We start from the raw sequence: 17,120 nt of genomic DNA on the forward strand, positions 1-17,120 counted from the left end.
CTCTCTCTCTCTCTCTCTCTGTCTCTCTCTGCCCCTCTCCTGCTTGCTCTTTCTCTCTCAAAAATAAATAAAAACATTTATGAAAATAAAAAAAAGAAAATAGATACTAATTATACCAATATTTCCCAAAAGGAGTTTCAAAGAACAATACTGTAAGGGAGAAAAAAAGTATTTTGTAGTCAAATAAATTTTGGTAATGTGTTAAGGAAGTTTTTATTATTTGTTTATTTAAAAATTTATTTAATTGAAAACTCCTCTAGACCTTTCACATGCCAAGAATGCCTTATAAATCTCCAGGCAGGGGTAAACAATACTTTGTAAACATTATTTCATCATAAATTGTTTCTCCATAAAATATCTGCCAAGATTTTAGAGAATAGGGAACAAGTTAGAAATGGAGAATCAAGACAAAGTATTACTCTTTAACAGACTATTGTCCTTGCTAGGTTTCAGAAAGAATACCTTTTGCTACAATAGACATTGCAAAAATTATTTGAAAGATTAAGTGGGTGGGAATTAAAGTGCATTTATTTATTTAACATGTAATAATGGAAAGTTACCATAAGTAAAGCCCACTACTACCTGCTACAGCAAAAAAAGAAAAAAAAAAACAAAACAGAAAGACAATTAACTGTAATGTCTGTCCACAAGAGGGATGCAAAATGGGAAGTGGCAGAGACACTGCACTTAGTATAAAACGAAGCACCGTCTGAGAAGTTACTTGACGTGTGTTATATATCCATGTTCCATATATACACAATGCTTTGTACTTTTCACATATTATCTGTCATAATCTTAACACCTTATGAGGTAGTTATAGTACTATTATCCCCATGTAGCAAATGAGGACCCTGAGACCAGGAGAGGTGCCATGACTAGTCTGAAATTCCACATGTTCAGATGGAGGATGAGGAAGAGTAAAGGTGAGGAGAGACAGATCAGGGTCAGGGTCTAGTCTGTAAAGAGAACCTTCTAGTTTGTGTATCTGTCACAGATCTAAATACATCTTCCTGCTCAGAAATAAGATGTGCTTTCATGATGGCCATTGGTCAAATGTGAGAATTACCTGGAACTAACTCTGCCTGCAGGAAAGGAAGAGCACCATTGCCACACAGCTGCTTTGTCTGAGCAGCCGTGGGTTCCATCCTACAGGTGATAAAAGTAAAAAAGAATGCATATAGACACTTTGCCAATGATAGTCTTTGCAGTGAGAGGAAGAGGAACCCCTGCCCTCAGCGAAAGCTAAATGGGTTTAAATGTTGGAACTGTTCAGTGGCCTTTAGGTGTTACACCCATGCGCTCGCACTGTTTAAAAAACACTTTCGTTGTGGAGGTTCCACCAAGGACCGACATGGGGGTGGGGAGGTTGAATAGCTCTGTGGTTACCATTCTGAAATTCTCCATCCTTGATTTCTCTGTCACCATAAAACTACTGTTTAATTACATTTTGATAAACACAAGTTTCTTAGGAATTAAAAATATCACATTATAAAAGAATAGACTATACTCAATAAATATATTTTAAAAGAATAAACAAAGAATGCGATGTGCTAGCCTAAGACATAAAAGATCTTGGGATTATTAGCTGGATCCACTCGAAATGGAGGGTGTGAAAAGGCAGTATACGAAGATAGGATGAAATAAATATTTTTTCTTAATAGTCACTAGGTGGATAACAACACTCAACAATTCTATGGTGTTTTAAAGATTAAAAAACACATTTGTATGAATTTCTGATTTGATCTCAGACCAATTGTGTGTCAGCAAAATATGGCAAAAATGTACATTCCTCCATATATTCTCTCTGGGTTGATGTCAAAGGAAGTATTGCTTTCAATGATGTTTCAAGGGATAACAAGCCTCAGGAGCAGTGAGGTTTCTATAGGGAATTGCTATCTTTAATTAACTATACAGCCAAAAGGATTATTTTTCTGACCATAATAAATTTATAGGCCTAGTCTTTTTGTTTATGGAAAGATACTACAGGGGCGCCTGGGTGGCGCAGTCGGTTAAGCGTCCGACTTCAGCCAGGTCACGATCTCGCGGTCCGTGAGTTCGAACCCCGGAGCCTGGAGCCTGTTTCCGATTCTGTGTCTCCCTCTCTCTCTGCCCCTCCCCCGTTCATGCTCTGTCTCTCTCTGTCCCAAAAATAAATAAACGTTGAAAAAAAAAAAAAAAAAGAAAAGAAAGATACTACAATGCAAAACCATCACCCTTTTCCTTGCCTATCCTGACAACAATGGAGCTATGTGTGGTTGGCACAGTGCTAAATGCTCTAGATGAATTATTTATCATTATTAAATGAGAGCTAAATGTTATTATTTGACTTCATTGATTAGGAGACTGAGGTTCTGGAAGTTTAAATATTTGCTCAAGGCCAAACATCTAATAAGGGGCTTATGTCTACCACCTGAAAGAACTCCATTTCTGTTTAGAAAACAAACAACCCAAAACTTTACAAAACAGGGGTTTTCTAATCAGAGAAATAATAATTGAATACTTTATAAACGATTAGTAACTCCCTTTACACACAGAAATATTTTTACCTTAAAGTCGATTTTATCTGAAATAATTTTGCTTTGATTAGAATTTCTCTACCACATTCCTCACCTTCTTTACTTTCAGCCTTTCTTTATCTTTCTGTTTTGAGCAAATCTCTTGAAAACTGCCTACTGCTCTATTATTCCAGTCTTACAGCCTTTTCTTTGAACTGTAGAACTGAGTTCAGTTAAGGCGAGCCACTTAACAACAGTGTCATCTTGTCCTGTTTATCTGTCTCTCTTTGACTATTTCTTCCCCTCCCTTCCTTCCTTGACTACTTTTATATTGTTAGTCTCTGCTTTCAGTTTTCTGTAAGTAAATTATAATATTTCACACGATGAATTTATTTTTATGATGTTGCTTGGGATTTACTGGTATCTCTGAATTTGAGCTATTTTTTCTTCAAATATATAGCCTATATTCTTTCTTTTTCCCCTTCCTAATGGAAGGCTAATATAAAGAAATGCAGGAACTTCTCCCTCCATCCACTATTTCTTAAGCCTTTCTTTCCTACTGTCCATATCTGTGTCTCTTTATGCCACATTCTTGATAATTATTTCAGTTCTATTTGACAATCTATGGTTGTGTTAATCTGCTAAGTTTATGATATTCTATCTTTCATTTGTAGAGGCTCTATTGGCCCCCTTTCCAGGCTGCCTTGAGAAGTTTGATTGTCTTTTGTCTCTTAATCATTATTCTAATGCTCTGGTTTATTCTTTTAGATATACTAAGCATTTGTTTTATACTTTTTGAATACAAAATTTCTATTAAAATATACTCATGGTATTTTTTCCCCTCATTTTTAAAACTATGAGCTCATATTCCTTGGTGTCTTGTATAGAGGAATCCTTTGGAGATTAAAATGTGTCCCCCAAAGAGGATTTTCATTTTTCTCTACCAGATAACAGGAGGATGCCATGAATTTACAATCACTCTAAATTTCTGTCTCTGGGTTTATTGGGCTACATACATATTATGATTTCACAGTTCCAATCCAAGCAAGATGGAATGTATGGTCACTAAGTATTGGGGAAGAATTTTTTTTTAATTCTTCTCAGAGCCAAGGACAAAGTGAGTCAATCATCCTCACTATCCCCTTCTGTATATCAGGCTATTTAATCTCTACTTAATACACTGAGAATGGATTCTAGGCCATTTGCAGGGGTCTCTGATTCACTCTCCTACCCTCCTCAGGGCCCAGACCTCATCTCTTGTCCATCAACATAAGCCCATTGAAACCAGCTCTAACATTTGGGGCTATATAGATAGACACATTGGTAAGAGCAAATATGAGCTCAAGTACTCACTTCACTTACTAGTCTAGATAGCAACTTCTTATGGTTTATGACCCAGAGCAATGTCATTCATTCATGTTCTACCATCTCAAACATGCATTAAAAACTATTTGAGTGTGTGTGTGTGTGTGTGTGTGTGTGTGTATGTGTGTGTGCGTGCACGCGCGTATGTGTGTGTGTGTTAGGAAACATTTTTAGATTTTTTGCATGCTGTATTATCTAGTATGCTATATTTATTTTTCACTCTTAAGTACACACACACACACACACACACACACACACACACACACACACGTAGATGAATCCTTACTATTAAACTTAGTCCCTATAGAAAATTAAGGAGAAATGTTTTTTCTCTTTTTATTTTGTTTTATGTATTGGCTAATGTAGGCTTGATCTGCTGGAATGCAACTTGAAACTTCTATTCATATGCAAAAAAAAGTTAAAATAACATTAAAGAAAAGCCAGCAAACTGTTCAACTGTTCAAACACTAGTACTTAACTGGAAACATGAATTACAAGCTGACCAATCCCTACTAAATTTTCAAGTGTAACATCTAGGCAAATTTCACACCCCACTCTAACATATATTTAAACACAGCTGTAACCCTCACTAAAATAAAATTTCCTCTGAAAGCTTTTAGAGGGAATATAGTCAGTTAAAATAAACACCCTTTAAGATTGAGTTTAGATTTTAGACTTTTGTACTACAATCAGCTTTTCCAACCAAGAGTCCTATTTTATAAATTTTATTTAATTTGAACTGTTTTTTATTTAAATAATAATGAATTCTTTATTTCTTGTCAACTTCTATGGCTTCAGGCTCAAATATTTTACAATTTTTTTTTGTCAGACAAGTCATTCCATCATTTTCCTGTCTCTCCTTTTCCTACATGGCTACTGATCTTCCTGCTGAAAGCTAGGTGTAGAGAAAGCTTTTCTCTTAATTGCTGGCTAACTTTAGTTTCTTTAAGCTTTCATACCTGAGATTATATTTTGTTTTGGCTATTTCCTTTCCATTAGTTTAGAGAGAGCTCGATTTAATTAGGAAATAGACCATGGCTTCTACTGTATTATGCATCTTGCTGTCTTCAAAGCCAAAAAGAAAAAAAAAAAAAAAAAAGGAGCGAGAGAGACAGAGGAGAGAGAGAGTGGGGGTGGGTGGGGCAGAAAAGGTGGGACAAATAAGCAAAATAATGTTGCAGAATGTAATTCAGTATAAATGAACCAAAGTCTTTCATTCAAATGAAAAGATTGTCAAGCTGCAATAAAACAAAAAACAAAAAACAAAAAACAAAAAAAAAAACAGAGCAACAGGTCTTTTCAAGAGATTCAAAAGATTAGGTGTCTTATATAAAACTTATACTTTGTATACTTTATACAAAGAAGTTGAAAGTTAAAGGGTAAAGTATAGGAGGGAAATTCTAGCAAAAGCAAAATAGTTGTAGTTACATTGATTTCAGATAAAATAGACTTTAAGGAAAAACATTACTATAGATATACTGTTGCTAATTACTAATAATCCAGCTATCTATGCTTTCAGATGTTTCCTTTGTCATCAAAGACAGATGACTATGAGGAGGAAGACTCGTTTCTACTCTCTTCTCTCCTGCTTTGCATGCTGAGCATGTATCTCTTCCCTGGCAACAGATGCAGTAAAATGTGACTGAAGGGAATGAAAAGCCTTTCATTAGGCTGTGACTAAGATGATGTGGCTCGTTTCTCTTCAAAGTGTGGTTCTCAGATCAACAGCATCAATTTTACCAGATAACTTGTTAGAAAGAGAATTTAAGTCCCAACTTCAGATTTATTAAATCAGAATCTGTGTTTTACTAAGATTTCAGGGTGATTCACATGTATATTAAAGTCTGAAAAGCACTGCTCCTGTGCATCTTCCAGGGAACTGCATAATGTCAACAGTGAAGTGGGATTTCCCCTTTACTTTTCTCGTGTATTCTGTGAACATTATCTTCTCTGAGAGTTTCTGAAAGTGATGAGCTAGTGATTTCAAGATCTGGAGCATAATGTCTACTATCTGAATATGAATATTTCCCAACATTGTATGATCAACAAGGAATGCTAATAAAATCACACATAACCCGTGACTTCAACATTACTAGGAGACAGGGAATATCTGTTATAGAAAAATAATCACTAAGCACTAACAGAAAAAAAAAAGTGGTTGAAATGGAAGAGAGGCAACTAATGTACAAATTACATACAACCGTAGTCTCCAAAAACCAAACCAAACCACTACAATCGCACAGAACTAAAAAAATAAAGTCCAAGAAACTAAAAATTCAGGAATACCATCAATAAAATCTCACCCTATTAAGTTGCATGGGCTTTGGTAATTAACTGTAATATTAGTAGATTTCACGAGTGTATGGATTTTAATGTCCTGCCTCAGCTTCCCCTGCCATCCTTTTTTCCTTTCCTAGGTGAACTCCAAAATGTTGATTTCAATGTTGAGACATTTACCAACTGCAACATTTTCCAGACAGAATGAAATAATCACTCTATTGCAAGAAGTTTAAGTCATTCTAGCTTCTATGCTTATTAAACAATTGATCAGAGATTCTTAGTAAACAAGAGGGAAATTATATAATTAATAAGTAAAACTGACAGAAGAAACAGGTGTAACAGGCAAAATACCACACATGGAAGTGGTTGGAAAACAATGAAACCCCATAAAAATAAAACATAATTTTTCTAAGTACAGCCAGCCCTAGTGTCTAGACATTGCCAGATTTCTTCCTTTGGTTTTATCACTAACTCAGAAACCCAAGAAAACCAGGATGCTGTGTTAAAATAGTGTAGCCCATTAGTTATCTCCAGTTGCTGGTAATTAGTAGGCACCAAACAAATATTTGTTGAAAGAAGTACTGAAAAAATAAAATCTGTTCAACATGTTCATTTGCCTTTAACTTCAAGACCACTATAGTCAAGTCCTCATTCACTGTGGGGGAGAATGCTCTTAGTAGGGTGAAATATTCTATTCTCAAAACTTCCACAGCAATATTTTTCAGTACAGAAATTTTAACAGTAAAAATCTGCCTTTCAAAATCCTAGTAGGAGGAAAAATACAACTTAAAAGAGTTATTATGGAAAATTTAAGGAAGATAATAAAACTATGTTTTTAATATATAGTAACATAGAAAATTAGAATGTAGATTCTCAGATCTAGTTTAAGTCATGGCTTTACCAGATGGTGGCTACATGACCTCGATCAAGTTACCTATCACTCTGTGCCTCAGTTACATCCTTTGTAAATAGACAGGGACCTAAATAATACATGTCTCACTGGTTATTGTGAGGATTAAATGAATTAATTCAGGCACGGCAAAGGCCACTGGCTGTCTACCCTTTATCTCTTTTTCCTTCTTCATTCCTAACTCTTGGGTGGTGTTATAGTAATGTGCCCACTTAAAAAAGAGTTTAGGATAACTAGGTATAAGAAGTTCTCGGTTGGGGTTCTGAGAAATTCCTTGAAAGGGAGGCCAACTCAGCCCTCATGCACCTTGCATGCACTCTGCTCTTCTTCCTTCGGCCTGGAATGAGGATATGGTGGCTGAAGCTGAGAAGTCCTCTTGCAACCATGAGAGCGAACGGGAGGAGAGGTACAGACACCTCAGATGTGAGGTGCTGACAATGAACACATTCCAGCCACCAATTATCTTGGTACTTCCTGTTACATGAGAACAATAAGCCCTCATCATTTTAAGCTACATTTCTATTTTATGTAGCTGGATGGGAATACACCCGATCAGCTTTTAACACTGTTCCTGGACACGGTAAGCATTTGACAAACGTTAGATATTATTATTAATAATAATAAAGGGTTGTAATTCACATCCATTTAATGCTAATTTAAATGTACATTTTTGGAAAATTATTTTCCTTTCTTATCTGTATCTGATTAGCTTTCACTTTAAATAAAAAGTTCTTCTAATGAAAAAAAAAATCAAAAACTATCCCAGACTCTTAGCTCCAAATCTTAAAATGAGGTGTACTAACAACAGATACTCTTTATTGAACATTTAATTTAATCCAGGGCCTACACTTGTTCTATATACAGCTCCCCTCCTAATCCACATGATAGCTTTCTCAGGAGGTATAACCTCCCCTTTTGCTGGACCAGGAACTAAAGCTCAAAAATGTTAAGTAATTTTCCCGAGGCAGGAAAGACTTATTCAGTTCCTTTTGAGTCTGATTCCAAAGCTCATTTCCTTAATGATCACATATTAATTTATTACAGTAATAAATTATTTTGGTTAGGGATAAAACAAAAAGGCAAATAAAGTCTGAAAAGGGCACACTGTGCCAAGGAACTTCTGGAAAATCCTGCTTTGCAGGCTGGAAGGGTTTGGGGCCATCCTTCATATAACAATTCTTTCTTTATCTGGGAAAAAGATGAATGTCTCTGTTTCTCTGGAGAGGATGGTTTTGGAATTTTAGACCATTCTACTCCCAGGAGAGAATCATATCAGTAAAAACAACTAGAAGTGAGAGGGTGTTAAAAAGGCTGAAACAGTATTTAAAATCTATCTTGCTCTAATGGTTCTCGAACATTAGTGTGCATCAGAATTTCCTAGAAGGTTTATTAAAAACACAGGGCTGGGTTCCACTCCCAGATTTTCAGAGTCAGTAAATCAGGGCTAACATCTGAGATTTTTATTTCTAACATTGTCCCATGTGACATTGATGTTGCCGGTAGAGCAGATAAGGAGGATAGGGAGTGAGCTGGGGCAGGTGGTGATTTTAAATATGTTGATCAGGGTAGGCCCTTAACATCTATGTCAGTTAAGACTTGGTGGGATTGATAGGTGATGGCCCACATTGTTTGGACTTTAGGAACAACTTAAGGAAAGACACTTCACCAGCAGCGGGTTAAGAAATCTCTACTTCATGTGTGATTTTTTTTACCTAATTCAATCACGTATAAATAAAAGCAACACTGTTTAAAAAACCACTTTGACTGATGTTTGTTCCTTGAAAGTCTGAATTATTCAATGAGGTCTTACGAATAGAAGCCATTAATTAATTTAGGGTTTGCAAAGAGAAAAATTCTGACAAGGAATTCTAACAAACAGATATATTATTAAAATTATACCACCACAAACCATTATGACTTGATAAGTTTAATATAAGGCTTTTTTTTAAGTTTATTTATTTCTTGAGGGGGGCGGGGGAAGAGACATAATCCCAACTAGGCTCTGCGCTAACAGCACTAATATAAGGCTGCTTTAAAATTCACCTAATCTAGGGGACCCTGAGTAGCTCGGTCTGTTAAGTGTCCAACTCTTGATATTGGCTCAGGTCATGACCTCACAGTTTGTGGGTTCGAGCTCCAAATAGGGTTCTCTGATGTCAGCACAGAATCTGCTTGGGATTCTCTGTGTCCCTCTCTCTCTGCCCCTCCCCCATTCTCTCTTAAAAATAAACACTTAAAAAATGAATAAATAAGATAAAATTCACCTAATCTATAGAATTCATAAACAGCATGTGAAATCATGGTTTAACTCTGATGACACCACCCTCTTGTAGAGCTAAGAATATTGTTAATGAGCTAGAAATCACTTTATGTAAAAAGGAGGTAGTTCCATTCCAAGGAAGTTAAGGTGGGAATTTAAGATTTGTAACAAAAGAAGAACTTCAGGCCACTTTCTCTCTCACCTGACAGACAATCTCTGAGTCAAAACAAACAAACCAACGAACAGTAATCTCAGAAACTAAAAATACCTAGTGTCTGAGAAGATATATGATAGCAGAGAGTGCAGGACGGGGCAGAACAACGTAAGTAGACAGCTCGCAAAGGCGCTAGATAGAAAAGCACACATGCGTACTTTATCCCCTAGAAACTGTTTACTTTCTCAGCCCATTTTGGGATTTTGGCTGTCTGGCCTCCCAGCTGCAGGTTCCTCTTGGCCCTATCCTTGATCCCCTCCTTGAGTCCGGATAAGCTCATCTCTCACTCAGCACTGAGGTATCCTTGCTGCCTTCCCACTAGCCTTGCACTAACGTAATTTCTTGACTTATCACATGTCTGGGCCAGTCTTCCCAATTTCAGCACTGCCTCAGTTTTTGTAGGGTTGTTTGTAGGCTTTGGCGGTCCACTTTGCTTCTGCAATCCTGACAGCAGGGTTTCTATGCGTGACTGTCAGCCCAGGGGCTGGGACCTACTTCCAGCTGAATTCTGACATCTCGCTTGCCTACCTTTGCGAGTATCAAATGAACTGAGGATCCTCATTACTGCATTCCATACTCTAGTCAGAATATCAACTTGTTACATCTCTTGCCAGATGGGTATTGGCATATCACCCACTACACAAAAGAAAACCTAAGTGCAGGGATGAGAAGATGAGAAACAATAATCCTTTAGGGAAAGGCAAGACTAAAATGTTAGGCATAGCTGTACTTGTGGAAGCTGTACACAGTTGCCTTTGTCAGAACAATGGGTGCCTTCTGGCAGGATCCAGACTGAAGACACTAAGGCAGGCCATGTGGTAGGAACTTTCCCCCACCCTGAGTTAAGGCATAGCTTCGAGAAAAGGCAGAAGAGAGCTGAGAATGAGGACTGGTGGAGAGAATCTGCATTTGCAAGGTACTTTGTATTATTTTATTGAACTGTCACAAAGTCTTACAGAGTAGAATTATGCCAGGCACTGTGCATTCCTCAAAGCAATATTAGAGAGAAGCTACTTGTGAAATAATAAGAAATATTGATTTTGGTCTCTGCCCCTGGCTCCCAACACAGAGCTCCTAAATCTCTTGGAATTTCCTGGGTGATGGGAACCTATTTTTTTCTAATGAGGTGCCTCTTGGTAGGCTCGTGGAAGGGGGCTACTAGTCACCACAAGCACCAGGCCATGATTAAAATCTGGGAATGTTCAGCTCTACCCTATATTTTCTGGAGAGAGAAGCTGAGCAGGAAATGAAGTTAATAATCAATCATGCCTCTGTGATGAAACCTCCATAAACTCCAATGCTGTGGGGTTCAGAGAGCTTCCAGGTTGGTGAACACATCTACAGTCTAGGGAGGGTGGTGCAGCTCGACTCTATGGTGACAGAAGCTCCTGGACTCAAGACCCTTCTAGACCTTGCCCTACGTATCTCTTCATCTGGCTGTTCATGTTCATCTGTGTCCTTTATCATATTCTTTACTACATAGTAAATCCATAAAGTATTTCTGGGTTCTGTAAGCTGTTCTTGCACATGATTAAATCTGAGGAGAAGGTCATGGGAATTTCTGATTTGTAGCCAATTTGGATAGAGATTGTGGGTACACTGGGGACCTACTACCTGCTGTTGGCATTAGAAATGAGGGTGGAAATTCATATGGGAAAGGGGTCTATACTAACTCTGGTTAGTGTCTGAACTGAATTGAATGTAGGACACCCAGCTGGTATTGAAGAATTGGTTGGCGTGGGAAAAACCACACCCTACATCTGGTGTCTGAAGAATTGTATGTGAGAGTAAAAGAAATAGGGAGTTATTCCTATGGTACCATTATTACCTCCATTTGAAACAGAAACCAAAAAAAAAAAAAAAAAAATGCTCAGAGAGACCTGCCACTTGTCCCCAGTCATGGGACCATGAATCCAGGATGTGATCTAAGTGAAAATGCTTGAAACCCTTCTTTGAACTCCTTCTTCTCCCTGCCCCTCCCCTTCAGTTTTCATCCTCCTGCCCTTTGTCCAGTAGTCATGACATTCTTGTCATGTGCCTCCGAAAATCCTGAGATATCTACCTGCTTTTCCCTGTTACTATCACCACAAAATTGATCCTTTCTCATTGATTTCCTGAATATAAAATTATCAACTAGCTAGTGTGCTAGCCCTCATGTCCTCATGTACCTCATGTCCCTCTCTGGCTCCATGGTAAACTATGAAAATGTGAATCTAATGATTTTGCTCCTTTGCTTAAAGATCTTTTATGATGTTCCATTGTCTTCACAACAAAGTCCAAGCTCCTGTAAATCACCATCCAGCTCCTTCATGGAGTGGTCCCTGCCCTCATTTCTCCTTACACCCTAGCCCTTCAGTGTGTTTACACAAACTGTATATGTGTGCACATACACACACTGTATACATGTGCACACATATTGTATACATGTGCGCTGAAGGTGATCAATGAACAACCCACTTCCATGGCTCTATATGCTGTTATGCACCTCTTCATCTGGCTCCATACCATTTGTCAAGACTTTACTCAAAGGGAAAATTAAACATCACATGAATTACCTAGATAGGAAGACACTTTCTCTTCTCTTCTTCCACTGAATTTAGTGCATTGATCTGTAACTATGGGCCTTTCCATTAAAGTCTGATTCTGCCTTTTCCTCACTAGACCCTAGGTCCCTCAAAGCCACATGCTATGTCCTTATTATTTTTGTATTCTCAGTAACTGTGACTGCCTCTAGTGCACAGTAATTGTTCAATAAATATTTGAAGGATGGATTAAGGGAAAAGTGGAGAGAAGAATGAATGAGAGACACTATGGCACAATTAGGTATAATTTAGGGACCAGGCAGACCTTGTGTTTGGGACCCAGCTCTTTCATATGACTTTGGATAAGTCACTTCACCCTCATTTAAATAAACAGATGAAATCTGGAAAAGTCTTCTGAGGCTTCGCAGTTTAAGTGTATCACATGATATCACCATTTGAAGCCATTTTTAAGCAGTCCATTAGAAATGGTAAGGCATTGCTTTTATTGTCTAAATAATGAAGGTTATCCTGTGGTAGTAAACCACATCAAAGGGGAATAGTTCTGAATTTTATCGTAAATAATATTCCTTTCTCTTAATAATTATGAAATCCAGAGAACTTGATCTTCATGAGAACCAAATAAAGATATGTAACATTTTATTCCTACATTTTCACAGTATTTTTATGCACATTCTGGTTAAACTTCCAGAGTCATTGGATCATGTTTTGCTGGCCTAATTGCTAAAATGGTTGCAAGTCATTTGTGAGTAAAATTATTCCAAATGTCTTCCAATCGTTTTATGTCTCCAAGCTGCACCCATAAGGATATGAGTATTTATAGCTACTCTCTTGTTTAAATACATTATAAACCTAAATCCTTCAAAGTTAATGACAGTGACACCAAAGAAATGAGCAACAAACCTTATGTTTCATTATCTCCATTTCTTTCCTCTAACCTATGAATCAACATTTGTTTTGTACTGGGTATACATTCATTTTCTTCTTTTCATTCATCTGTTTCTTTTTAAAAAAAATTTTTTTTAATGTTTATTTTTGAGAAAGAGAGACACAGAGTGCAAGCAGGGGAGGGGCAGAGATAGAGGGAGACACAGAATCCCAAGCAGGCTTCGGAATCTGAGCTGTCAGCACAGAGCCAGACGCGGGGCTCGAACCCATGAACTGTGAGATCATGACATGAACCGAAGTTGGACGCTTAACTGACTAAGCCACTCAGGCACCCCTCACCTGTCTCTAACAATGGTCACACCTATTCATGCTCCAAGAATTTTCATGATGCAACATCTCCAAATACATCCTGATGAGAATGGATGTGCTGGGCTTTGGCAATGGGTCAAATGGAAGATCACAAATGTAAAAATGTGATGAATGAACAGTATTATATTTTGGAATAATGTTTCCCAGCAGGGAACATTTTTTTTTCCCTAATGGCTTTCCATTAAAACACACACACACACACACACACACACACACACACACACACACACTTCAAGAACTGGTCAGTTCTCTTCTTCACAAATATTTTTTCACTGAATAAAATGTACTCTTTTCCCTATTTCATTATCTGTTAGGTCATCTCTTGATAACAAGATGCTTAAGATTATAGGTACGATATGCTGACTGGAGATCCTACCCTCAATTCAATTACCACCATCCACTTATCCGCTTTTATTAACCAGGGCAGAGTGTGGATCACTAGAAGGTCAGCTACACTATGCTCTGCGAAAATCACCCTGTAACACTACACGATATAGGGCAAACAAGTTACTTCTTAAACTATATTTCAGCTTTTAAAACATGTCTCACTAATAGAGTCTGTATTTAGTGAGTCACTAAAACAAGCAGAAAAGTGAGGGGAAAAAAATCTTAGTAAACAGGTATACTGCATTATGAATGAAAGCAACAAATACTAATGGTCTGATTACATTTTCAGCTTTCTGGAAATTTTTGCATGTCACAAAATTACAAATTCCTTGACTTATTTGTTATCTTCAGTAACAAATAAATGATATTATATTTGCAAGTGAATACAAATGAGAGACTAAATGAGGATATTTAAAACCATGAATAATTCAAAAATAGTTTAAATTAGGTCTAGACATACACAAATCCCTGCCCACTTATATTTATTGAATGGCCCTTAGCACAATGGTCTCTTCTACCCCAGCATTCTTTACATGGGCATTACTACATGCCCAGAGTTTTTGTTCCTATGCTCTATTCTGGACCAATTTAACACTCCTCAGGCACAGCACAAATAGAATTCTATTATCCTTTCTCTGTTCTCAGCACCTCCTAAAATTCCACTGCCAAACTAGACATTATATGGGCAATGGGAGGATGCAGATGCTTAATATTCTATAACTTGAATAAACTAACTGTATTTAATCCAGAATTTTTTCATAAATGTTATTCAGACCCAGAAACCTTTAATTAGCATGCTTTCATTTGATAGTTCAGAAAACTGAAACTCATAAAGCTGTTAAGTGGTCACCAAAGCAGTGCCTCACATCAGCAATAGTTTAGAAATATTAAATAAATAGTACTTCCCTAAATATTAGTAAGGGCAGGTTAACAGAAGTATCCTGTTATAAGATCAATGAACGATCTATTTCCCTAAGGTGTTTGGAAACATGCAATTCTAGTTAATTCTATATGTAATTTTAAACGAATAACACTTGCAGCTAGAATGAAGTATGTGTCAAGTTGAGTTCTAAGTATTTTTTCATTTATTAATTTATTCAATCTTCATAACACCCCTAAGTGGTAAGTATTATTATCTCACACCTTCCACACAGGTGGATCTGAGGCACAGAGGGTTAGGTGACCCAAGTCACAAAGTCAGCTGGTAAGACAGTCTGCTTCAGAGTCTGTACTCTTAATCACTACGACATGGGGTATGTGGCATCAGTGGATGACTTTTATTCTTCCAGTCCACAGATGCAAACAAAACAAAACGAAACAAAACAAAACAAGATTACCCTAAGGATTAAACGCTGACAAAGGATTGCCACATGGCATCTCTGTTAAATATTAGCATGAATCACATCACTATCAGAAAAGTAATCTAAGAGCAAAAGGATACATGTAAGAACACACAGCTAAGGAAACTTAGGGAAATAGCTGCAAACAGATTACCAACAGAGAAATGACTGTGATTCCCCTCTTCAAGCAAAAGTATCAGGCGGACAGTAAGCCTAAGAGGCAGAAGAACAGGCATCACTGGCCTCTAAACAGCAGCTGGAGACAAAAACACTGACAGACATATGTCAATTCCTTCAGGTTCCTCTGTGCTCCCTGTCAATACGTATATGAAACACCATGTATGCATGGAAGGCTGTCCAGGCTTTTTGTCTGTCCCTGAGGAGGAACCCCATCAGGGGACTAGAAGATTATTACTTAAGATTAAATCTAGATTAATATCAAAGACAAAGAACAGGTAATTTGGATTCTGTATTTAATTTTGTTATCAGAGTTAAAGAAATACTATCAAAGCTAAGTATCAGAGGAAAAAATTATTCTAGAAAGTGAAATTCAGTGGATACTTGAAAACACTGCCAAACCAAAGAATGAGTCATTTATCATATTGATTGGCTTTGATGAAATATATATAAATCAAGCTCTAATTCTTTAACTTGGTGAGCTTCCTTTTCTATATCAGATACCAGATTATTCACTCTCCAGCTTGTTGTATGGTAGCTAGTAAATACAATAAGACATTCACGAAGTAGAAGGTGCACCGAGCTTCTACATGAGGTATCAAGATACTAGCATCCATCAGCTTTTAGGGAAAAGGATGCCTAATAAAAAAAAAAAAAAAAAAAAAAAAAACCTGCTACTTCCTTATTTTCTGGAAAGATGAAGGCATATTCCTTCAACCAATAAATAACCTTCTGGCATCTAAGAGAAGAAAGAGATTCCACTTCCCATAATTATCAAGATAGTAAAGAGGAATATACAGAAATTACTAAAATCATAGCTAACATGTGGGTTATTTGAAAACCACTTATTACAACATGAATGAATCCTTGCATTTAAAGGTTAGAAAACAGGAAACCAGATGAGGGAACACCCACAAAATATCTGTTGCTACTGATATGGATTCAAGCAAAAAGAAGCACGGTCAGGCACCTATAAGACCAGGTAACTTACAGTCTGCACTCTGCACATGCTCCCAGTCACAGCTGGGCTGTACCACAAGCAAGTCTTTTTTTTCTGACCCAGCTGTGGGTTAAGACATTACAGTACAGGAGATGCCCTACTTAGTTAGGTTAGGGTATTCTAGCTTTTTCAGAAATCCTTAGAAAGAAAACATTGTTTTTTACCTCCCAAATCTCTCCCGTCACCACACCCCTCTCCTTCCCAAGATCCACTGAACTCCTAGTGCTTACTTGGGATAATTTCTAGATTGAATGAAGGGTAGAATCTCAGAGTCTTGACTAGATGGAGGAAGTAGTAAGTCTCGAAATCGTTCTGTCAAAAGAAAAATAAACATCAAGTTGTGAAAAAAATCATTCAAGAAAATAATGTCAAAATGAAATTATTACCTATTCTTTTAATTTGTCAATTATTTTGACTGCACATCTTTTATTAGAAATGTACCCACCATTTTATGTAGTACTAAAATATGTCTATTTTACTTTAATGACTCTCTTTTTATGATTAAGATATTGCAACAACTGCAAATACAAATATAAAAAGTACTCATTAGTGTAGACTAGCAAAATCTTATAATTGAAAGATTAGAAGAGATATTTATGACCAATAAATATACCTAGAAAATACACAATCTCATTAGTAACCTGGGAAGTGGCAATCAAAACTACATATGGATAGAAAGCATTCACATCATGTGGCATTAGATTGACAGAAATTAATCTCACAAGATGAAGTGTTAGAGAGGATGTGGATCAACATAAGCTCATATATTTCTGGTGGGAATGCAAACTGGTACAATAGCTTTGGAAAACAATTTGGGATTATCTTTTAAATTTAACCTCTGCACAACCTAAATGCCTATATTGCCCTTCTGATGTATATACTTGAAGAAACATTC

The 17,120-nt window shown here is 37.0% G+C and overlaps 1 protein-coding gene and 1 long non-coding RNA gene across 8 annotated transcripts in view; both read right to left on the reverse strand.

The window, feature by feature from the left end:
• The window catches only part of LOC147576806 (uncharacterized), an 859,087-nt gene that overhangs the window by 252,747 nt on the left and 589,220 nt on the right, over nt 1-17,120 (reverse strand). The window lies entirely within an intron of this gene.
• NOX4 (NADPH oxidase 4) overlaps nt 1-17,120 on the reverse strand; it is a 168,754-nt gene that overhangs the window by 36,464 nt on the left and 115,170 nt on the right. For all 7 annotated transcript variants that reach the window (XM_086678547.1, XM_086678545.1, XM_086678544.1 and 4 more), the window contains one exon: nt 16,456-16,537. In XM_086678547.1, the coding sequence (XP_086534673.1) occupies nt 16,456-16,537 (82 nt within the window). The remainder of the gene's footprint in view (nt 1-16,455; nt 16,538-17,120) is intronic.

This window comes from Puma concolor, chromosome D1 (genome assembly GCF_028749965.1).
Source record: "Puma concolor isolate L17-30 chromosome D1, mPumCon1.1.hap2, whole genome shotgun sequence".
Classification (NCBI taxonomy): Eukaryota; Metazoa; Chordata; class Mammalia; order Carnivora; family Felidae; genus Puma; species Puma concolor.